This window comes from Salvelinus alpinus, chromosome 12, assembly GCF_045679555.1.
Source record: "Salvelinus alpinus chromosome 12, SLU_Salpinus.1, whole genome shotgun sequence".
NCBI classification, from domain to species: Eukaryota; Metazoa; Chordata; class Actinopteri; order Salmoniformes; family Salmonidae; genus Salvelinus; species Salvelinus alpinus.
In genome coordinates this window covers 61564044-61588518 of record NC_092097.1, presented here as the reverse complement: position 1 = coordinate 61588518, position 24475 = coordinate 61564044, and the positions used below count along the sequence as shown (strand labels likewise).

General features: G+C 41.9%; 3 protein-coding genes across 3 annotated transcripts in view; 2 read left to right on the top strand and 1 right to left on the bottom strand.

Annotated features, from left to right (window-relative positions):
* ecm2 (extracellular matrix protein 2, female organ and adipocyte specific) overlaps positions 1–1771 on the top strand; it is a 32118-nt gene extending 30347 nt beyond the window's left edge. Inside the window, exon 11 of the mRNA XM_071337027.1 lies at positions 243–1771. Within this exon, the coding sequence (XP_071193128.1) occupies positions 243–411 (169 nt within the window). The 3' untranslated portion in view covers positions 412–1771. The remainder of the gene's footprint in view (positions 1–242) is intronic.
* Positions 1–24475, bottom strand: part of cenpp (centromere protein P) — a 147248-nt gene that overhangs the window by 35632 nt on the left and 87141 nt on the right. The gene's annotated exons all lie outside the window — the stretch shown is intronic.
* aspn (asporin (LRR class 1)) lies at positions 9817–23744 on the top strand. Its single transcript, XM_071337028.1, has 8 exons — positions 9817–10222; positions 15465–15686; positions 16507–16619; positions 18336–18549; positions 18780–18890; positions 21078–21171; positions 21552–21690; positions 22685–23744. The coding sequence occupies exons 2-8, from the start codon at positions 15482–15484 to the stop codon at positions 22883–22885; spliced, it is 1077 nt and encodes a 358-aa protein (XP_071193129.1). The 5' UTR covers positions 9817–10222; positions 15465–15481; the 3' UTR covers positions 22886–23744.

Sequence of the window (24475 nt, the reverse complement as noted above, 5' to 3'; positions counted from 1 at the left end):
AGGGATAAAAGTGACCAGACAATCAGGATAGATAATAAACACAGTAGCAGCAGCGTGTGTGTGAGTGTGTGAATGAGTGTTAAAGTGTGTCTATGTGTAAGTGTGTATGTTATTGGCAGATGTAAACCATACAGCGAAATGCAGCGTTAAAAAAAATGTCAAAGGTAGGAAAATAAAATCCTGAATAGGATGACGTATGATTCATGATGTATAAAACCCAATGGTTTCTCTATCTCCTACAGGACCTTTGCTGAGGATGCTATCTGTGACCCCGAGAACATCGAGGACTCCCACATCGTGATGCTGCGTCTGGAGAACAACCTCATCGACCCCAGGAAGATCTCCCCTACCGCCTTCTCCTGCGTACGCTCTTACTCCAGCGTCGTCTTGAAACCTCAGCGGACCAAGTAACAGGATTTGCAAAAAAACTGTGTGGCAGAATTGCCAAAAAAACAGATCCCCTTTCTTCCTAGGCACTCCTGTAGATCTGAAAGGCTGTGATAGGTGGAAACAATATGGCGACATTTCCACACAGCCAATCACAAGGCAAGAGGAAGCAATTATCCTTATCCTCTCAGATCAACAGAGCCTGGAATTCAGCCGCTGTTATTTTATCAAAAACATTTTTTTAAACAAGGAAAATGTCAGTAAAATCACCATTGCCAAACTCCTACTGTATCTCATTGTTCGAGTCGCGCAACACAATTCATATCAACGACTATAGGAGAGAGAGAGAGAGACACACACCGTTAGGAAAATACACCTTCCACTCCTGGTTTTCCATCTTCTAAAACTCCCACGGATGGAAACATTCTAGGGAAGTGAGGAACAGCTTCTTGGACTTGTTCCTAAAACCTTCATTTAAAAGATTGAAGTGTTTGAATAAGATCTCCTAGTAGAGTTAACCTCAGCATGATCTGTTCTGCATGCCAAATTGCAAGCTATTCCCTATATAGTGCACTACTTTTGGCCAGGGCCCTATTCCCTATATAGTGCACTACTTTTGGCCAGGGCCCTATTCCCTATATAGTGCACTACTTTTGGCCAGGGCCGATAAGGAAAAGGGTGGCATTTGGGATGTAGATCTGGTGATAGAAGGGGTACAAAATGAGAATGTAACATGTCTAGAGATGCCCTTTTCAGTCCTACTCTGTGATTTGTTGTTGGTCCCCAGTTTGAGACGTTGCTTCAGATTTCGTTCGTTGACGTTCGACTGGGAGAAGAGATGGATCAACTAAACCACACACGTCCTCAAAGTAGCACAGAAATAGAAATAGAACAATCTTTACCAGTCAAATTGCCAGGGTTAGAGGTTCCAAGCACGGTTCTATAGATTATATTTCTATGTCAAGCAGCGGATCAGGATCTACAATAGGGAAATATATCCCTGGTGTATATAGGGATATGTATATTGGGATAATAATAATCAGTACGTTTTATATGTTATTGCTTTTCCCCTCAACAGAATTAATTCACGTGTCATCAATCATTCCAGAAAGAAACTATACTGTATAATCAAACCATACTGTGGAATGGAAACTTTTACAATAGTTTTCAGTGTTTGAAATCTGTCTGCAACACCACGTGTACGTGGCTGGCTAAGATTTAAAAGTGGGGATATGAATTTATTTTTAAAAAAGCAACATTTGAGAATTGCATTATCGACAAGTTCATACAAAGTGCAAGTTTTTATTTTTGTTCTTCATACCTGTACAAAACACACGATGTTACTACGACTCAAATAAAGAAGCCTTTGTTTTGATTCAAATAACTTTCCCGCTTCGATGAACCATTTATTACAAACTGACGAGCCAGGGGACGCAATCCGATGCTCTCCAGACCCTGTGACAAGGGCACGTCCCAAACGGCACCCTATTCCCTACATAGTGCACTACTTTACACCAGGACCCACAGTGGTAAGGTCAAAAGTAGTGCTATTATGTAGGGAATAGGGTGCCACTTGGGATTCAAACAGAGTTGTCAGATTAGCAGTGCAGGCGTTACCTAGCGTAGATAAATGTCAGGTCATGTTGAGGTCATTAAGAATGAAAGAATAGCTACTCTGTGAGAGAATGTCCTTCGAGAACCTGTTGAATTTCTCAAAAACACGAACCATAATACAAACTGCTGAACTATAAGCACATTTTCTTTAAAATACCTCAGGAACACTTTCCAGTAGCTGGAAAAAATACCAGGTGGATAACAGAGTTAACAAATACCTTGTTGGATATCAGGGTCACACTCGCCCGGTTCCTAGATCTGTTTGTGTTGTCTTGCCAACTTCTATGGTCGTTGACAAAGACAACACAAACAGATCTGGGACCAGGCTAAGGTCACGCTGAACTAATGCTCAAAGGGTTTTACAATGCTGTGACTGAAAGTCTACTTCTTCCGAGAAAAGCTGCCGAGAAACTATTATAAACATCTGCTTTCTGAATGAAGAGAGAGAGAAACTAGCATAGCAGCTCATCAGCCATGAACCACTAACTGCGTCTGAAATTCACCCTGTATGTGCACTGCTTTGTGACCATGGCCAATAGGGGGTAACGTCAGTGCACTATATAGGGAACTAGGGTGCCATTTAGGATGCAAGCCACTGATCACGTCTCTTCCTGTCACATGACCTCTGTTTTTTTTAAGGACGCAGACAGTAGGTATACAAATTAAGGTTTACCGTTTACCTGCTGGGTTCAGTTCAGTCGGTCATATTTTCCTCTCATTTCAATGACACACAGAGTCAAAACACACACACAGAGTCAAAACACACACACACACACACACACACACACACACAGTCAAAACACACACAGTGGTTGGTTGGTATCCATGGAAACAACTCTAAACTGTCAGTCTGTGTCTGGTGTTAACCTAATCAGACATACTCTGTCCTGAATGACAGTGATACCTGTGTTAACGCGTAAATAAGTCTCAAGGCTAAAGTCTAATAACCCTGAACCCTGAAGACTAATCAACACAACGACCTTCTGAGGTTAAATACATAAACAACATTACATCTGACAGTATTGATTCCCTGAAAAGTCTTGGATTGTTTCATTAAACCCCGATGAACAGGGTTTCTATGTTGACCCCCGATGAACAGGGTGTCTATGTTGACCCCCGATGAACAGGGTTTCTATGTTGACCCCCGATGAACAGGGTTTCTATGTTGACCCCCGATGAACAGGGTGTCTATGTTGACCCCCGACGAACAGGGTGTCTATGTTGACCCCCGATGAACAGGGTTTCTATGTTGACCCCCGATGAACAGGGTTTCTATGTTGACCCCCGATGAACAGGGTTTCTATGTTGACCCCCGATGAACAGGGTGTCTATGTTGACCCCCGATGAACAGGGTTTCTATGTTGACCCCCGATGAACAGGGTTTCTATGTTGACCCCCGATGAACAGGGTGTCTATGTTGACCCCCGATGAACAGAGTTTCTATGTTGATCCCCGATGAACAGGGTTTCTATGTTGACCCCCGATGAACAGGGTTTCTATGTTGACCCCTGTTGACCCCCGATGAACAGGGTTTCTATGTTGACCCCCGATGAACAGGGTTTCTATGTTGACCCCCGATGAACAGGGTTTCTATGTTGACCCCCGATGAACAGGGTTTCTATGTTGACCCCCGATGAACAGGGTTTCTATGTTGACCCCCGATGAACAGGGTTTCTATGTTGACCCCTGATGAACTGAACTGGTTGTGAATAAGTCGGCTATCTAAATAATAATGAACACAGACAACTAATAGACATGACCTTCTGGTGTTAAATACAGTTGAAGTCGGAAGTTTACATACACTTAGGATGGAGTCATTAAAACTTGTTTTTCAACAACTCCACAAATTGCTTGTTAACAAACTATAGTTTTGGCAAGTTGGTTAGGACATCTACTTTGTGCATGACAAGTAATTTTTCCAACAATTGTTTACAGACAGATTATTTCACTTATAATTCACTGTATCACAATTCCAGTGGGTCAGAAGTTTACATACACTAAGTTGACTGTGCCTTTAAACAGCTTAGAAAATTCAAGAAAATTATGTCATGGCTTTAGAAGCTTCTGATAGGCTAACTGACATAATTTGAGTCAATTGGAGGTGTACCTGTGGATGTATTTGAAGGCCTACCTTCAAACTCAGTGCCTCCGCTTGACATCATGGGGAAATCAAAAGAAATCAGCCAAGACCTCAGAAAAAAAATTGTAGACCTCCACAAGTCTGGTTCATCCTTGGGAGCAATTTCCAAATGCCTGAAGGTACCGCACGTTCTTCTGTACAAACAATAGTACGCAAGTATAAACACCATGGGACCACGCAGCCATCATACCGCTCAGGAAGGAGACGCGTTCTGTCTCCTAGAGATGAACGTACTTTGGTGCGAAAAGTGCAAATCAATCCCAGAAAAACAGCAAAGGACCTTGTGAAGATGCTGGAGGAAACAGGTACAAAAGTATCTATATCCACAGTAAAACGAGTCCTACATCGATATAACCTGAAAGGCCGCTCAGCAAGGAAGAAGCCACTGCTCCAAAACCGCCATAAAAAAGCCAGACTACGGCTTGCAACTGCACATGGGGACAAAGATCGTACCTTTTGGAGAAATGTATTCTGGTCTGATGAAACAAAAATAGAACTGTTTGGCCATAATGACCATCGTTACGTTTGGAGGAAAAAGGGGGAGGTTTGCAAGCCGAAGAACAACATCCCAACCGTGAAGAACGGGGGTGGCAGCATCATGTTGTGGGGGTGCTTTGCTGCAGGAGGGACTGGTGCACTTCACAAAATAAATGGCATCATGAGGGAGGACAATTATGTGGATATATTGAAGCAACATCTCAAGACATCAGTCAGGAAGTTAAAGCTTGGTCGCAAATGGGTCTTCCAAATGGACAATGACCCCAAGCATACTTCCAAAGTTGTGGCAAAATGGCTTAAGGACAACAAAGTAAAGGTATTGGAATGGCCATCACAAAGCCCTGACCTCAATCCAATAGAAAATTTGTGGGCAGAACTGAAAAAGCGTGTGTGAGCAAGGAGGCCAACAAACCTGACTCAACTCTCTCCTGACCAGCTCTGTCAGGAGGAATGGGCCAAAATTCACCCAACTTATTGTGGGAAGCTTGTGGAAGGCTACCCGAAACGTTTGACCCAAGTTAAACAATTTAAAGGCAATGCTACCAAATACTAAATTGAGTGTATGTAAACTTCTGACCCACTGGGAATGTGATGAAAGAAATAAAAGCTGAAATAAATCATTCTCTCTCTACTATTATTCTGACATTTCACATTCTTAAAATAAAGCGGTGATCCTAACTGACCTAAGACAGGACATTTTTACTGGGATTAAATGTCAGGAATTGTGAATAAACTGAGTTTAAATGTATTTGGCTACTAAGGTGTATGGAAACTTCCGACCTTAACTGTACATAGATAGTAGTGTTTCTTGGATTTTTTTAAATCGACCTTCTGGAATTACATACAGGGCCTTCAGAAAGTATTCACACCCCTTGACTTTTTCCACATTTTGTTGTGTTACAGCCTGAATTAAAAAACATGTACACAGCCTACACACACAACACCCCATAATGTCAAAGTAATTTTTTAAATATTTTGACAAATTAATTTAAAAAAAGCTGAAATGTCGTGAGTCACAACCCCTTTGTTATGGCAAGACAAAATAAGTTCAGGAGTAACAATTTGCATGGACGGACTCACTCTGTGTGCAATAAAAGAGGTTATTAACATGATTTTGATTGAATACCTCTGTACTCCACACATACAGATAATTGTAAGGTCCCTCAGTGTAGCAGTGAATTTCAAACACAGATTCAAACACAAAGACCAGGGAGGTTTTCCAATGCCTCACAAAGAAGGACACCTATTGGTAAGAAAAAGTAGACATTGAATATCCCTTTGAGCATGGTGCAGTTATTAATTACACTTTGGATGGTGTATCAATACACCCAGTCACTACAAAGATACAGGCGTCCTTCCTAACTCAGTTGCCGGAGAGGAAGGAAACTGCTCAGGGATTTCACCATGAGGCCAATGGTGACTTTAAAACAGTTACAGAGTTTAATGGCTGTGATAGGAGAAAACTGAGGATGGATCAACAACATTGTAGTTACTCCACAATACTAACGTAAATGACAGAGTGAAAAGAAGGAAGCCTGTACAGAATAAAAATATCCCAAAACATGCATCCTGTTTGCAACAAGGCACTAAAGTAATACTGCAAAAAAATGTGACAAAGCAATTCACTTTTTGCCATGGACACAAAGTGCTATGTTTGGGGCAAATCCAATACAACCCATTACTGAGCACCACTCTCCATATTTCCAAGTATAGTGGGGTTGCATCATGTTATGGGTATACTTGTAATCGTTAAGGACTGGGGAGTTTTTATGTATAAAAAAATGTACGGGATGGAGCTAAGCACAGGCAAAATCCTACAGGAAAATCTGGTTCAGTCTGCTTTTCACCAGACACTGGGAGATGAATTTACCTTTCAGCAGGACAATAACCTAAAACACAAGGCCAAATCTACACTGAGTTGCTTACCAAGAAGACGGTGAATGTTCCTGAGTGGCAGAGTTACAGTTTTGATTAAAATCTGCCAGATTTTTTTTTTCACATTTTTTTTTTAAAAATACAGTTTGACAGCGCTTTTGGTGTAGATCGTTGACAAAATAAAAAGGACAATTAAATCAATTTTAATCCCACTTTGTAAACACAACAAAATGTGGAAAAAGGTCAAGGGGTGTGACTATTTTCAGAAGGCACTGTACGGTATATGTAGGCCTAGATAATATTGACTACTTAAAAGACTCGATTGTTTCAATTATTCAACAGGCAGGAATTGTGAGACGTGTCGTGGGAGAGATGATACATTTGAATCTAAAAATGACTGGAGTCATCTCTATTGTAGACACTGATGTTAGTACCAGATCTCAGGAAAACTGACCGATCTTCCGTAGGAAAATATTACACAAACTCAAAATGGGAGAAAGATGATACTGTAGTGAAACCATGAATAAAAGACTCCTTTCCATTATAGCTGGGAGTCTCAGCCAAACCCCTTGACATAGTTGGACCTTCTGAGTTCCCCATAAGTACCCCCTTTTCAGACTGCAAATTCGTAGATAGAGCTATGGATGCAAGGACTGGCCATCCATGATATCAACAATATAGTTTTAACCATGTTTAGAGGTTACAGTGTTTTCTTACAATTAACATTGTTTACAAACAATGGAGTAAAACAAGCTTCTATTTTGGGCTCTGATAAGTTATGGTATATAACAGTTGAACTTACCCCCATGAGGCATTTATAGGTTATATTTTTTAAGATAGGGTATAATATATAATTCATTTAAAAGTTTTTTTTATAAAAACGATTACCGATCGCAGATTACCCCTTTAACATGCAGAATGCGAGATGAGTTTAAAGCAGGCTCTAGTCTAGAGTCTATTTGTCGGGCTAGACAGTAATATTAGAACCAGATCTGACTGATATTACATCCTGAGTCAATGGGAGAGAGATAATAGCGTACTGACATAAAACACCCATTTTTTGGTCCTTTCCATTATCCTGTAGCTGTGTGTCTCAGCCAAACCTAAACATAGTTGGACCCTCTGTGTTCCCCCCATAACTACCTCTTCAGACTGCAGTTACTGCTGTGGCAAGCAGATATCAATGCCACATGGAAAGATGATGGAAAAAAGAATTGTGTAATACTTAGCACTGACGGCAACATGCATTTAACATTATTTTGTGCTTTGGTTGGGTATGAGTTTGGGACATTTATGGTAATTCCAACCTAGTTCAAATGGTTATGTTGGCCCGAAGTCCATTCCTAAAACAGAACCGAAGTGAAAATGGGAATTGAGAATGCAATCCCAGCTGCTGCTACAGAGTGTGAATGAGAGACACTTTAACTATCTTAGCAGTGGGGTCATTGTAGCGACACTTTAACTATCTTAGCAGTGGGGTCATTGTAGCTACACATTAACTAGCTTAGCAGTGGGGTCATTGTAGCTACACATTAACTAGCTTAGCAGTGGGGTCATTGTAAGACACATGAACTAGCTTAGCCGTGGGGTCATTGTCGCTACACATTAACTAGCTTAGCCATGGGGTCATTGTCGCTACACATTAACTAGCTTAGCAGTGGGGTCACTGTAAGACACATTAACTAGCTTAGCAGTGGGGTCATTGTCGCTACACATTAACTAGCTTAGCAGTGGGGTCATTGTCGCTACACATTAACTAGCTTAGCAGTGGGGTCACTGTAAGACACATTAACTAGCTTAGCAGTGGGGTCACTGTAAGACACATTAACTAGCTTAGCAGTGGGGTCATTGTACAAACACATTAACTAGCTTAGCAGTGGGGTCATTGTCGCTACACATTACCTAGCTTAGCAGTGGGGTCATTGTCGCTACACATTAACTAGCTTAGCAGTGGGGTCATTGTCGCTACACATTAACTAGCTTAGCAGTGGGGTCATTGTCGCTACACATTAACTAGCTTAGCCATGGGGTCATTGTACAAACACATTAACTAGCTTAGCAGTGGGGTCATTTTAGCTACACAGCACAGTGCCTAAAACAGACTTCCCCAATGGCACTACCAACTGTATAGTAGCCTAATTGGTTAGATGCTCAGTTTGACCACTTATTCATATAAAAAGAAAAATAACTATTTTGGATTTATACTGAACAAAAATATAAACACAAAATGTGAAAGTGTTGGTCCCGTGTTTCCTGAACTGAAATAAATGACCCCAGAAATGTTCCATACGCACAAAAAGCAGATTTCTCTCAAATTTGTTTACATCCTTTTTAGTGAGCGGTTCTCATTTGCCAAGATAATCCATCTACCTGACAGGTGTGGCATATCAAGAAGCTGATTAAACAGCATGATTATTACACAGGTGCACCTTGTGCTGGGGACAATAAAAGGCCACTATAACATTTTCAGTTTTGTCAAACAACAAAATGCCACAGATGTCTCAAGTTTTGAGGGAGCGTGTAATTGGCATGCTGACTGTAGGAATGTCCACCAGAGCTGTTCCCAGAGAATTTAATGTTTCTCTACCATAAGCCGCCTCCAATGTCGTTTTAGAGAATTTGCTAATTTGCTAAGTCATGCTGGGCGTCTCAGAGACACTTGCTCCTCCTCTAAGTCACTCTGGGCGTCTCAGAGACACTTGCTCCTCCTCTAAGTCACTCTGGGCGTCTCAGAGACACTTGCTCCTCCTCTAAGTCACTCTGGGCGTCTCAGAGACACTTGCTCCTCCTCTAAGTCACTCTGGGCGTCTCAGAGACACTTGCTCCTCCTCTAAGTCACTCTGGGCGTCTCAGAGACACTTGCTCCTCCTCTAAGTCACGCTGGGCGTCTCAGAGACACGTGATCCTCCTCTAAGTCACGCTGGGCGTCCCAGAAACACGTGATCCTCCTCTAAGTCACGCTGGGCGTCCCAGAAACACGTGCTTCTCTAAGTCACGGTGGGCGTCCCAGAAACACGTGCTTCTCTAAGTCACGCTGGGCGTCCCAGAGACACTTGCAGGACAGACCCCCCTCCATTCATTCTCAGCTTCTTCAGGTCCATTGAGAAAAAAAAACATTCCTTTCATTATGTAACAACCACCACCAGTCTTCTTGATGGCTGTTCAGCAGAATAAAAATGTATGTATAATATCTAACATGGCACCAGGCCACCTATGGACGGTATTTATAGGGAAGGAGGGTTGGGGAGCAGGGGACTGGGACCTACCGGTAGGATGATGCATTAGTTCTACATAAAGACTAAAGCATTGAGAAGTTAAAACGTGCAATTCTGGCCCCGGTTCAAATACTGATGAGAACCACATGACCGGCTGGTAACAATGCGTTTTCAGGACTAGCCAGCTATACAGAGATGTGGTGGTGGTGGGTGATCTCTGTATCTGTGTGAGAGAGAGAGAGAGTGATAGGTCTTTATTCAAACCAAGCTCTCCATGCTAGCAGCAGCACCAGCAGCAGAGGTTTATTTTTCATTCAGAGAGTTAGTGTTCCTGTCTGATGCACCTTCCTCCACTTCTACTGTGACTGACGCTCCTGTTCCTGCACACTCCTGCTCCCTTTGTGGATAGAGTAACTCTCTTTGGTTCATGTTCACCCTGGAGGCTATCTGACTGGAGTTAAACAACGATACAACACACTAAGTGACTGCTGAGGTGAGTTAAATAAAATATACATTATTGTAAGGTGCAATGTGACGTTATTAGTTGTATGATATGTAGAGGATGTTTTTAGTTGTATGATATGTAGAGGATGTTTTTAGTTGTGATCTGACAATGGCTCACTTAGTTCACCCTGAGTGGATCAATAAAGTTATATAGAATTAAACTGTGTGTGGGGGGGGGTAACTGTCCTCTGAGGTGTGCTACCTCAGAATGACTTACTGTATGTTGCTGAGGTGTGCTACCTCAGAATGACTTACTGTATGTTGCTGAGGTGTGCTACCTCAGAATGACTTACTGTATGTTGCTGACTGCTGAGGTGTGCTACCACAATGTTATTGCTAAACGTCAATAATGGATACATTATCTGAGCTTATGAACTTGATCTCAGAAAAGTTTGAATAGATTGCGATTTTGTCTCAATTGATGTTGCAGGCTTAAAGGAAAAATCCACCCAAATTCACTCATTCCTCAAATTTTAGTGTCACATAACGCTAATATGCGAGAACGGTATTTTTTTGTGAACAAATGTTTAATTTTGTCCTTATAATAAGGTTGGTAGCAACACGTGGAAATTGTTGTGAAAATCTGTTGCAGCTCAAGTCGACTACAAAACCCACAATACAATGCTCTATATGGGCTGGCTGGCTAGCTAGCTATCGAGCAAACGTAGCTACACACAATAATACTAAAGTCAATATCAGCATGTGAAGTAGCTAATTGGCTGTAAAATCAGCTAAACAAACTGCACTATCAATTTAGGAGTCTACAATCTCACCATGTTCAGATCGATGTGGAGTCTGACACTTTCGCAACGGCACCCTGGAAGAGGCGGAGAAATGTGTTAGACCCTCTGTTAAATTACACATTTCTCGAGGAAGGAATATCGCAAAAAAATATGATCAATGGTTCATTGGAGAGAAGGCAACCTCCTGCATTATGGTATCGGCCACTATTGTAATCTGACAGGCATGAAAGGCGTTTTGGAGATCAATTCAATACCTCAGATACACATGAAAACATGAATTTACCCAGGGGAATCGATAGTAAAACATCGCTCAGAGATGCACAAAAAACAACATTACGTTCAGAATGGGAAGAATCTTTACTTCCCGATGGTTCAGCGTTGACATGCACAAGAGGAAACTGGGGAAAAAATTGGATCCGTATTAAAATGGCTGCATGCATAAAATATGCGAGAGAAATGGTAGAAAATCTGCTTATTTGTAACCAAACAGTAACTGGGTATTCAAAAACATAGTACTTCTGATTCTAGAGTAGTGCAGTATTTGAGTACACAGTGCATACGGAAAGTATTCAGACCCCTTGACTTGATACACATTTTGTTAAGTTACAGCCTTATTCTAAAACTATTTAAATGTTTTTTTCCCCTACACACAATACCCAATAATCACAAAGCAAAAACAGGTTTAATTAAACATTTTTACCACAAAAAAAACCCGGAAATATCACATTTACATAAGTATTCAGACCCTTTACTCAGTACTTTGTTGAAGCACCTTTGGCAGCGATTAGAGCCTCGAGTCGTCTTGGGTATGACGCTACAAGCTTGGCATACCTGTATTTGGGGAGTTTCTCCCATTATTCTCTGCAGATCCTCTCAAGCTCTGTCAGGTTGGATGGGGAGCGTCGCTGCACAGCTATTATCAGGTCTCTCTAGAGATGTTTGATTGGGTTCAAGTCCAGCTCTAGATGGGCCACTCAAGGATATTCAGAGACTTGTCCTGAAGCCACTCCTGTGTTGTCTTGGCTGTGTGCTTAGGGTCGTTGTCCTGTTGGAAGATGACGTATCTCTCTGTTCTTTGCTCTGTTCATCTTTCCCTCGATCCTGACTATGCTGCCACCACCATGCTTAACCGTAGCAGGCCAAAGAGTTCAATATTGGTTTCATCAGACCAGATAATCTTGTTTCTCATGGTCTGAGAGTCCTTTAGGTGTCTTTTGGCAAACTCCAAGTGGGCTGTCATGTGCCTTTTACTGAGGAGTGATTTTCGTCCGGCCACTCAAGGCCTGACTGGCCTGATTGCTGGAGTGCTGCAGAGATGGTTGTCCTTCTGGAAGGTTCTCCCATCTCCACAGAGGAACTCTAGAGTTCTGTCAGTGACCATTGGATTCTTGGTCACATCCCTGACCAAGGCCCTTCTCCCCCGATTGCTCAGTTTGGCCGGGCGGCCAGCTCTAGGAAGAGTGTTGGTGGTTCCATACTTCTTCCATTTAAGAATGATGGAGATCAATGTGTTCTTGGGGACCTTCAATGCTGCAGAAATGTTTTGGTACCTTTCACCAGATCTGTGCCTCGCTACAATCCTGTCTCGGACTCCAATCAAGTTGTAGAAACATCTCAAGAATGATCAATGGAAACAGGATGCACCTGAGCGCAATTTCAAGTCTCATAGCAAAGGCTCTAAATACTTATGTAAATAAGGTAATTCTGTTTATTATTTTAATACATTTGCAAAAACATTCTAAAAACCAGTTTATACTTTGTCATTATGAGGTATTGTGTGTAGATTGCTAACATAAAAAATAAAATAAAATAAAAAATATTTTAAAAAAAGTCAAGCGATCTGAATACTTTCCCCGAATTCACTGTATAATGTTATTTAGTCTCAAACTACATGTCTGTGTGCTGTTAAGTATTATCGAAATGCCTCTGAACCACCACCAAATACTTGTGGGTAGAAACAGTACTGGGTTGCAGAATGGAGCCATGTTGAACAGAGTCATACACAACCAAACCCAAACCCCGCAGTTCCATTTCCCTCAGCTGGCCTTCAGAAAGGGTGAGAAGGTAACTTGTTCCCTTCTGTTGACCTTGTGTAATCTGAGAACGTGTGAGAAATGGATAGCTGCATAGCTAATTCTGTATAAACCTTACGTGTAAAACGCCATAGATGGTGTTGTATTGAGCAAGAGGCAAAACGACATTTGCGTCGACTCTTAATGTCCCGATTCCTGTTAATGGAAACCTTGATTACAGACTCAAAAAGTAACTGGTGGAGGTTTTATCTTTCTCCCAAAAAACCTTACGAAACAGCAAGAACACCTAAGCCCTTAGTGTTTGGATTGAACTTAAAGGGAGGATCTTGACAAGACTACTGCATGTGTTATCCTCATCTAGACAAGCCTTCCACCCACAAATAAATTGAGTTCGACATTTTGTCAAAGTTGTGACAAATAATAATAATAATAATAATAATAATAATACTACTTTAGTATAAACCATCAGAATCAGAACAAGTAGAAATGTAATTTTGAATATGAACTTTCCGTTTAAGACTAAATCATCATCAATCATTCCATGTTTCAACATCCTTACACTGCAGGCCAGGACATCATTTTGGCAAAGACTTGGCAGCAACGTCAAGCAACATCCTAACATCATCAGTTCTGTTTGTCTGTTTAGACTTCAGTAGCTGCAGGGTCATTCTAAAACCCTCAGAATCATGAACAGTACCCACATGGGTTTTTCTTAATTTTTTAAAAACTATTTTCTACAAAGTAGAATAATAGTGAAGACATCACAACTATGGAATAATACATATGGAATCATGTAGTAACACAAAAAGTGTTAAATAAATCATAATCTTTTTTAAATTTTAGATTATTTAAAGTAACCACCCTTTGCCTTGATTCAGCTTTGCACACTCTTGGCATTCTCTCAACCAGCTTCACCTGGAATGCTTTTCCAAGAGATCCCATATGTAGGAACTCTTGAAGGAGTTCCGACATATGCTCAGTACTTGTTGGCTGCTTTTCCGTCACTCTGCGGTCCAACTCAAACCAAACCATCTCAATTGGGTTGGATGATTGTGGAGGCCAGCTCATCTGATGCAGCACTCCATCACTCTCCTCCTTGGTCATAAAGCCCTTACACAGCCTGGAGGTGTGTTGGGTCATTGTCCTGTTGAAAAACAAATGATAGTCTCACTAAGCGCAAACCAGATGGGATGGTATATCACTGCAGAATGCTGTGGTAGCCATGCTGGTTAAGTGTGCCTTGAATTCTAAATAAATCACTGACAGTGTCACCAGCAAAGCACCCCCACACCATAACGCCTCCTCCTCCATGCTTCACGGTGGGAACCACACATGCGGAGATCATCCGTTCACATACTCTGCACCTCACAAAGACCCGGCAGTTGGAACCAAAATTTGGACTCTGTCAGACCAAAGGACAAATTTCCACCGGTCTAATGTCCATTGCTTGTATTTCTTGGCCCAAGCAAGTCTCTTCTTCTTACTGGTGTCCTTTAGTAGTGGTTTCTTTGCAGCAATTTGACCACGAAGGCCTGATTCACGCAGTCTCCTCTGAACAGTTGATGTTGAGATGTGTCTGTTACTTGAACTTTGTGAAGCATTTATTTGGGCTGCAATTTCTGAGGCTGGTAACTCTAATGAACTTATCCTTTGCAGCAGAGGTAACTCTGGGTCTTCCTTTCCTGTGGTGGTCCTCATGAGAGCCAGTTTCATCATAGCGCTTGATGGTTTTTGCGACTGCACTTGAAGAAACTTTCAAAGTTCTTGAAATTGACCTTCATGTCTTAAAGTAATGATGGACTGTTGTTTCTCTTTGCTTATTTGAGCTGTTCTTGCCATAATGTAGACTTGGTCTTTTAACAAATAGGGCTATCTTCTGTATACCACCTCTACCTTGTCACAACACAACTGATTGGCTCAAACGCATTAAGAAGTTAAGAAATTCTACAAATTAACTTTTAAGAATGCACACCTGTTAATTGAAATGCATTCCAGGTGACTACCTCATGAAGCTGGTTGAGAGAATGCCAAGAGTGTCATCAAGGCAAAGGGTGGCTACTTTGAAGAATCTCAAATATAGTTTGATTTCTTTAACACTTTTTGTTATTTCATAGTTTTGATGTCTTCACTATTATTCTACAATATAGAAAATAGCAAAAATTAAAGAACAACCCTGGAATGAGTAGGTGTGTCTAAAATTTTGACTGGTAGTGTACATTAGGTTGTTTCTTAGTCCTATCAAAAGGAAGATAGCACAGCAACACAATGATAATTATAGTCAGAAACCTGATACAGATTATCAGATCACTGATGTGTTTCAACAATTGGGCATTTCTCAAAGCTTGTGTCTAGTGTGTGAGACATCTTGGGTATTTCTCAAAGCTTGTGTCTAGTGTGTGAGACATCTTGTTTTATAGACCCACTAGTCTTTATTATGTGACATCTTGTTTTATAGACCCACTAGTCTTCCCCATGAGAGGCTTCCTGCTGCTGTGTCTGCTGGCACTGGGCCATGCCAAGCCCTACCAGCCAATTAACGTCTTGGACTTCATGAGGGACCATGAAATCATGATGCAGGACGCCGATGATGACGATGACGACGATGACGACAACTCCCTTACGGACTGCCCCTTCGGCTGCCAGTGCTCCCTACGGGTGGTGCAGTGCTCTGATCTAGGTAACCTTCTATTACCCACTCACTACTCCTGGTGCATTCTGGGGGAGAGGGAGGACTAGGGACTCCTAACCTTCTATTACCCACTCACTACTCCTGGTGCATTCTGGGGGAGAGGGAGGACTAGGGACTCCTAACCTTCTATTACCCACTCACTACTCCTGGTGCATTCTGGGGGAGAGGGAGGACTAGGGACTCCTAACCTTCTATTACCCACTCACTACTCCTGGTGCATTCTGGGGGAGAGGGAGGACTAGGGACTCCTAACCTTCTATTACCCACTCACTACTCCTGGTGCATTCTGGGGGAGAGGGAGGACTAGGGACTCCTAACATTCTATTACCCACTCACTACTCCTGGTGCAGTCTGGGGGAGAGGGAGGACTAGGGACTCCTAACATTATATTACCCACTCACTACTCCTGGTGCAGTCTGGGGGAGAGGGAGGACTAGGGGACTCCTAACATTCTATTACACACTCACTACTCCTGGTGCAGTCTGGGGGAGAGGGAGGACTAGGGGACTCCTAACATTATATTACCCACTCACTACTCCTGGTGCAGTCTGGGGGGGAGAGGACATTCAATTACATGGAGGACATTCAATTACAGCATTGATGAATCACTTGTATGAAAGTCTCATTTGTTAAGATACTGTAGGACTGGAGGCAATCATGCTCAGTGACATTATGGAGTTCCTCAAGGCTCTACTCTAGGACCACTACTGTTTTCATTACATTCACAACTTCTCTGTGATGTTAGCTTTATGGCTACGTGGACAACACACAGCTGATTTACCGATTGATTGATATCCTGTCTCCACAGGGTTGCTCTCTGTGCCCGAGAACATTCCCGCAGACACGCTAATGATCGACCTCCAGAACAACGACATCACCGAGGTCAAGGAGGATGACTTCAAAGGCATTAACAAGATCTACGTAAGAAACACACGATTAAACATCTCTCCTACTCTTATCATCACTGCAACATTCATCACTGTTTCCTATCACTTAAGAGTGGAGGGACTTTTCCCACTTGAGTCCGAATCACATTCAGACACCCATTCCCCCCTAGGCCTAGCCTATATACAACACATATTAGGACAGAATCACACATTCATGGAAGTTGTGTGTCATGGTGCTAACATTGTTGTTTAGACCGAGGCCTTTGATTGTGCTCGAGATCACAGCTGGCGATAAATTTAAGCTCTTTATATCAGTCCCCACCGGACAGAGCCCATCTGAACCAGGGTCTACCTCAGACAGAACCCATCTGAACCAGTGTCTCCATCAGACAGAACCCATCTGAACCAGTGTCTCCATCAGACAGAACCCATCTGAACCAGTGTCTCCATCAGACAGAACCCATCTGAACCAGTGTCTCCATCAGACAGAACCCATCGGAACCAGGGTCTCCATCAGACAGAACCCATCTGAACCAGTGTCTCCATCAGACAGAACCCATCTGAACCAGTGTCTCCATCAGACAGAACCCATCTGAACCAGTGTCTCCATCAGACAGAACCCATCTGAACCAGTGTCTCCATCAGACAGAACCCATCTGAACCAGTGTCTCCATCAGACAGAACCCATCTGAACCAGGGTCTGCCTCAGACAGAACCCATCTGAACCAGGGTCTACCTCAGACAGAACCCATCTGAACCAGGGTCTACCTCAGACAGAACCCATCTGAACCAGGGTCTACCTCAGACAGAACCCATCTGAACCAGGGTCTACCTCAGACAGAACCCATCTGAACCAGCGTCTCCATCAGACAGAACCCATCTGAACCAGCGTCTACCCCTACATATACTGTAACCCATAGAGATCCTATTATCTAATGTGTAGCCTACATCTGTCTGTACAGGCTCTGTGTAACTAGATAGATGATTTTCCAGGTGGGGGTACAAAGGCCCCCAAAGCAACATCCAGACCCTCTAGCACCGAAACGCTCAATTGAAATAGAAGCCATATTATTTCAGGTGGGGGACGAGAGAGCTTACCTATACAATAAGGGGAAACGTGACATGTTTCTACAGGGTGTTTCACAGAGCCTGTACAGACAGACAGATGTAGGCTACAGTTTGTACCCTGCCTGGAAACTAAGCTATCTAGGCCACCGGATTATTACATTGACACCCTTACGTTTATTATCTATGCATAGTCACTTCACCCCCACATACATGTACAAATTACCTCGACTAACCTGTGCCCCCGCACACTGACTCGGTACCGGTACCCTCTGTATTTAACCTCGTTATTGTTATTTTATTGTGTTACTTTTTATTATTTTTTACATAATTTTATTTGGTAAATATTTTCTTAAACTCTTCTTGAACTGCACTGTTGGTTAAGGACTTGTAAGTAAACATTTCATGGTAAGGTCTACACTTATTGTATTCGGCGCATGTGACGAATAAAGTTTGATTTGATTTGAAAGACTGGCCAAAATGCAGTGGTTTTAAGACTGGCCTAAACGCAGTGGTTTTAAGACTGGCCGAAATGCATTTAATAAATCGGTCAAAGTATTTATTATCTGTTTATTTGGATCCCCATTAGCTGTTACTTCCTGGGGTCCAATATTATTGTTCAAGTCAACCTCCATTGTCTAAACTCCAAGAGTTGCTGTATATTTCACATATCTTCTCTTCCCAGGCCCTGTTCCTTGTTAACAACAAGATCTCTAAGATCCATCCCAAAGCTTTCCGTAACATGGATCGGCTACAGCTGTTGTACCTGTCCTACAACCAGTTGACACAGATACCTGCCAACCTGCCCAGGAACATCCTGGAGCTGCGTATCCACGACAACAAGATCAGCAACATCCAGAAGGAAGCCTTCAAAGGGCTCAAGTCTGTGCATGTTCTGGGTATGTCAGTTAAGAACAAAATTCTTATTTACAATGGTTGTGATACACTATTCCTTATGTGGCAGCCCAATGTGACTCTGGTCAACTGTAGTGCACCAATGTAAAAGGCTGTCATTTGAGGCAGAATGCATCTAGGTTTATTAATGATCGCCCTCTATACGAGTTCAAGAAAGATGTGTCGTAACAAACATAACACAAGGCTAACCTCCCTGTACGTTTTTCCTGACCAGAGATGAGCGCTAACCCGTTAGCTAACAACGGGATAGCACTGGGAGCATTCGACGGCATGGAGACCCTGTACATCAGGATCGCAGAGGCCAAGCTCACAGCTGTACCTAAAGGTAAAACTACCAGTAACAAACCAAACTCACAGCTGTACCTAAAGGGAAAACTACCAGTAACAAACCAAGCTCACAGCTGTACCTAAAGGGAAAACTACCAGTAACAAGCCAAGCTCACAGCTGTACCTAAAGGTAAAACTACCAGTAACAAAACAAGCTCACAGCTGTATCTAAAGGTAAACTACCATTAACAAGTCAAGCTCACAGCTGTACCTAAAGGTAAACTACCAGCAACAAGTCAAGCTCACAGCTGTACCTAAAGGTAAACTACCAGTAACAAGCCAAGCTCACAGCTGTACCTAAAGGTAAACTACCAGTAACATCCAAGCTCACAGCTGTATCTAAAGGTAAACTACCAGTAACTAGCCAAGCTCACAGCTGTACCTAAAGGTAAAACGACCAGTAACAAGTCAAGCTCACAGCTGTACCTAAAGGTAAACTACCAGTAACAAGTCAAGCTCACAGCTGTACCTAAAGGTAAAACTACCAGTAACAAGTCAAGCTCACAGCTGTACCTAAAGGTAAACTACCAGTAACAAGCCAAGCTCACAGCTGTACCTAAAGGTAAAACTACCAGTAACAAGTCAAGCTCACAGCTGTACCTAAAGGTAAACTACCAGTAACAAGCCAAGCTCACAGCTGTATCTAAAGGTAAACTACCAGTAACAAGTCAAGCTCACAGCTGTACCTAAAGGTAAAACGACCAGTAACAAGCCAAGCTCACAGCTGTACCTAAAGGTAAACTACCAGTAACAAGTCAAGCTCACAGCTGTACCTAAAGGTAAACTACCAGTAACAAGCCAAGCTCACAGCTGTACCTAAAGGTAAAACTACCAGTAACAAGCCAAGCTCACAGCTGTACCTAAAGGTAAACTACCAGTAACAAGCCAAGCTCACAGCTGTACCTAAAGGTAAACTACCAGTAACAAGCCAAGCTCACAGCTGTACCTAAAGGTAAACTACCAGTAACAAGTCAAGCTCACAGCTGTACCTAAAGGTAAAACTACCAGTAACAAGTCAAGCTCACAGCTGTACCTAAAGGTAAACTACCAGTACCTAAAGGTAAACTACCAGTACACGATACATGCTGTACATCTTGAATACTGAACACATTTAATTAAAATCGGACATTTCCGGGTGACTTTATTCCATGTGTATATTTAGGACCGCTTCATTGAATTTCTCATGAGAGTTCGTGGTACTTAATGTTTACATGCAGTATTATAATATTTTAATCATCACTGTATGTCTAATAAATTACTGTGTGTGTTTATTTCATGAAAATAAATCCTATATTTTGTATCATTTATTTCCCCTGAGCCTCCAGTCTGATCGTGTGGGTGTGTTGATAAAATAAATTTGATACAAATCTAAATATATTTACATACACAGCCCTGATTGCTGGATAGGATCGTCTTGACTCTAGAGCAGATCTGTGTCCAGTCCTCAAGGGGCCTGATTTGTGTGTATGTGTGTGTGTGTGTCCCCCAATCCATCCCTAGCAAACACACCTGATTTAAACTAACTGCATTTTTAACTGAACAAACATGATTAGTTGATTATTGGGAGTCATGTGTGTTAGCTGGGGCTGGGGCAAAATTGTGACACCAATCAGGCACTTTGAGGACTGGAGTTGCCCAGGCCTCCTCTAGCCCCCCCCCCCCCGTTTTCCCCGTCAAAGTAGGAGGATACATATGCAAATAAAAGATGATTGGTCATTGGTCTAAATAATCAGATCAGATTGTGATGTCATGCTCTGGGCCTAAAACTCCATCACACCTGAACAGGTAGAAATTACAGGAGTTTTATCCCCCATCCCACCTGAACAGGTAGAAATTACAGGAGTTTTATTCCGCCCCCACCCCACCTGAACAGGTAGAAATTACAGGAGTTTTATTCTGCCCATCCCACCTGAACAGGTAGAAATTACAGGAGTTTTATTCCGCCCATCCCACCTGAACAGGTAGAAATTACAGGAGTTTTATTCCGCCCCCACCCCACCGGAACAGGTAGAAATTACAGGAGTTTTATTCCGCGCCCATCCCACCTGAACAGGTAGAAATTACAGGAGTTTTATTCCGCCCATCCCACCTGAACAGGTAGAAATTACAGGAGTTTTATTCCGCCCCCAAAAAATCTTTAGGTGTACTGTGCATCGTAACCTGACAGTGATTTCCTGTTTTTCAGACCTCCCATCTTCACTCACAGAGCTTCACTTGGATTATAACAAGATCACCAAAGTAGAAATTGAGGACTTTTTCAGATATAAAAAAATACAAAGGTAAAAACACTACTGAGATGTAATGTGTAAAAACACAAAAAACACTTGTCAGTTAGATTCTGTATATCTGAAAGCTTACTATACGCTACTGCTACTCTCTGTTCATCATATATGCATAGTCACTTTAACCATATCTACATGTACATACTACCTCAATCAGCCTGACTAACCGGTGTCTGTATGTAGCCTCGCTACTTTTATAGCCTCGCTACTGTATATAGCCTGTCTTTTTACTGTTGTTTTATTTCTTTACTTACCTATTGTTCACTTAATACCTTTTTTGCACTATTGGTTAGAGCCTGTTAGTAAGCATTTCACTGTAAGGTCTACTACACCTGTTGTATTCGGCGCACGTGACAAATAAACTTTGATATTTACAGATTAGGACTGAGCTTCAACCAAATCAAGTTTGTTGAGAATGGAAGCTTGGCCAGCATACCCAACGTCCGTGAAATCCACCTCGATAACAACAAACTAAAGAAGGTTCCGCCCGGTCTAAACTCACTGCGGTATCTACAGGTAAGATATGGTTGGGTCACCTGTTGGGCATTCCAACGATAACTTGAAACAGTTTTTTTTTTTAACTCCTTATTTATGTACAAGTCATTATAGTGCTGTTCTACTGTCATACCATTCTGCTACAACACGTGTCGAAACTCATTCCACGGAGGGCCGAGTATCTGACGGGTTTTCGCTCCTCCTTTGTACTTGATTGATTAATTAAAGTCACTAATTAGTAAAGAACTCCCCTCACCTGGTTGTCAAGGTCTCAGTAAGGAACTCCCCTCACCTGGTTGTCTAGGTCTTAATTGAAAGGAAAAGACAAAAAAAAATATATATATATATATATATTTAGTAGTTGATATAGATGTAGTTGATATAGATGTAGTTGATATAGATGTAGTTGATATAGATGTAGTAGATATAGATGTAATTGATATATGAATTATGAATATTTTGAACATCTTGGCATAGTTCTGTTATAATCTCCACCCGGCACAGCCAGAAGAGGACTGGCCACCCCTCATAGCCTGGTTCCTCTCTAGGTTTCTTCCTAGGTTTTGGCCTTTCTAGGGAGTTTTTCCTAGCCACCGTGCTTCTACACCTGCATTGCTTGCTGTTTGGGGTTTTAGGCTGGGTTTCTGTACAGCACTTCGAGATATTAGCTGATATACGAAGGGCTATATAAAATAAACTTGATTTGATTTGATATAGATGTAGTTGATATATTTAGTAGTTGATATAGATATAGTTGATATAGTTTGACACCCCTGTGCTACCATAATACAGGCTACAAATTCCTAAATATATTCAAGTATTGATTGCTTCTATGATACTAGCTATGTGTGAATCTTTAAGACATTCACAAATAGCCAGACAGAGTATCCGAGCAGCAATGGGACAGAACTGAACCTCTATTGACCTCAGCACGCTACATAAACCCAAACTTGAGACCGCCGGCTGGTGTGATTGACTAATTGTTTTGATTAAATCGGTCCCTATTCCCCCTCAGGTGGTGTACCTCCATGCTAACAGCATCAGCAGTGTGGGGGTGAATGAGTTCTGCCCTGTACGCTCCAGTGTTAAGAAGACCTTGTATACGGGCATCAGTCTGTTCTCTAACCCTGTTAAGTACTGGGACGTCCAGCCTGCCACTTTCCGCTGTGTCTCTGGACACAGAGGGGTTCATCTGGGCAACAACCGGAGGAAGTAACACACACACACACACACACACACACACACACACACACACACACACACACACACACACACACACACACACATAGGGGTTCATCTGGGCAACAACCGGAGGAAGTAACATACACACACACACACACACACACACACACACACACACACACACACACACACACACACACACACACACACACACACACACACACACACACACGGGGATTCAGCTGGGCAACAACCGGAGGAAGTGACACACACAATGGCAAGGTGAAGTTGTAACCATGTGGTCATATCTATCCTATGTAGTTACAGATCTACAAGTGCCTACCTATCTAGGGAAATTGGGTGTCTGTCACGATCACAAGCCATCCTATAGCGCCTCCTTCTGGTAGACTTCAGTAATACCCACCTCTTCAACACACGGGATTTTTCTTTTTGTAAAGACCAACTCTTCGATCCTCCTCAACGAGTCAACAAACGCTTCCACCCCCTGTTTGTACTTCAGTGTTTTAGTCGATATCTTTGTTTCTTCTCTGTTTATGAATTAGTATCAACTGTTTGATTTGTTCTCTTTGTATTTCTTAGTTACACCGCATGCCTCACTTTTATAATCTGCTAGATATAGCCTAAATAAGACTGATTTTCATGGTGCTAAACTTATATAATTACGGAAACTAGTCAACGTTATATGTCTAGATGGTGATAAACATAAATTGACAGAAAATACTAGTCAACGTGACATGTCTACATGGTGCTAAACATAATTAAAGAAACTTGTCAACGTTTTACATGCCTTCATTTGAACATGATTATCTATTGTAGCATACATGTATATGACTGTTCTAATTAAATAAACTTGACATATAAATTACAGAAAAGGAAATATTCTACTTTTATTTCCCCTTTAAGAAAGAAAAAAAATGTATTTGTTTTTCCATACGTAAACAAAGCTGCATATTCATGGATTTCACCTGACGTCGTAAACAGCGCTGCCTCGCCACGAGTCCAACAGGTGACTCAGAACTTCAACTGGGCAGTGTTAGCATCGACCACGGTTAAATTCAACATTATGTTATTGTCAATGTCTTCCGTATTTATTGGATGTGTGATAGCAACAGTAGACAGATATTCATCAACCCTTCTCTCACATCACCAGTAGAAGACGCCACTGAACCAGGTCTACAAATATGATTCAAAAGCAGTCAGAGTCGCAATACACAGAATATGACAATACTGTCTGTCAGTCAGAGGTACAGTACACAGAATATGACAATACTGTCTGTCAGTCAGAGGTACAGTACACAGAATATGACAATACTGTCTGTCAGTCAGAGGTACAGTACACAGAATATGACAATATTGTCTGTCAGTCAGAGGTACAGTACACAGAATATGACAATACTGTCAGACAGAGGTACAGTACACAGAATATGACAATACTGTATGTTCCTCAAATTCAAATTCGAAGCCAAAGCAGCAGTACTCTGGACCTCGCTGGCCACGATTTGAATGCTGTACGTATTGGATAAATGCAGACAGTAGGTTTAAATCCGCTCAGCTTTCATAACGTAGTCGTTTCTTTTTGCCAGGACTGACTGACATCAATGAT

What these genes read in the sequence shown, in the direction of transcription:
- aspn (XM_071337028.1), top strand. Translation starts at nt 15,482, where the DNA reads ATGAGAGGCTTCCTGCTGCTGTGTCTGCTGGCACTGGGCCATGCCAAG. An exon ending in AAGGCATTAACAAGATCTAC is followed by an intron (nt 16,620 to 18,335) that starts GTAAGAAACACA and finishes TTCTCTTCCCAG; the next exon opens with GCCCTGTTCCTTGTTAACAA. An exon ending in CAAGTCTGTGCATGTTCTGG is followed by an intron (nt 18,550 to 18,779) that starts GTATGTCAGTTA and finishes TTTCCTGACCAG; the next exon opens with AGATGAGCGCTAACCCGTTA.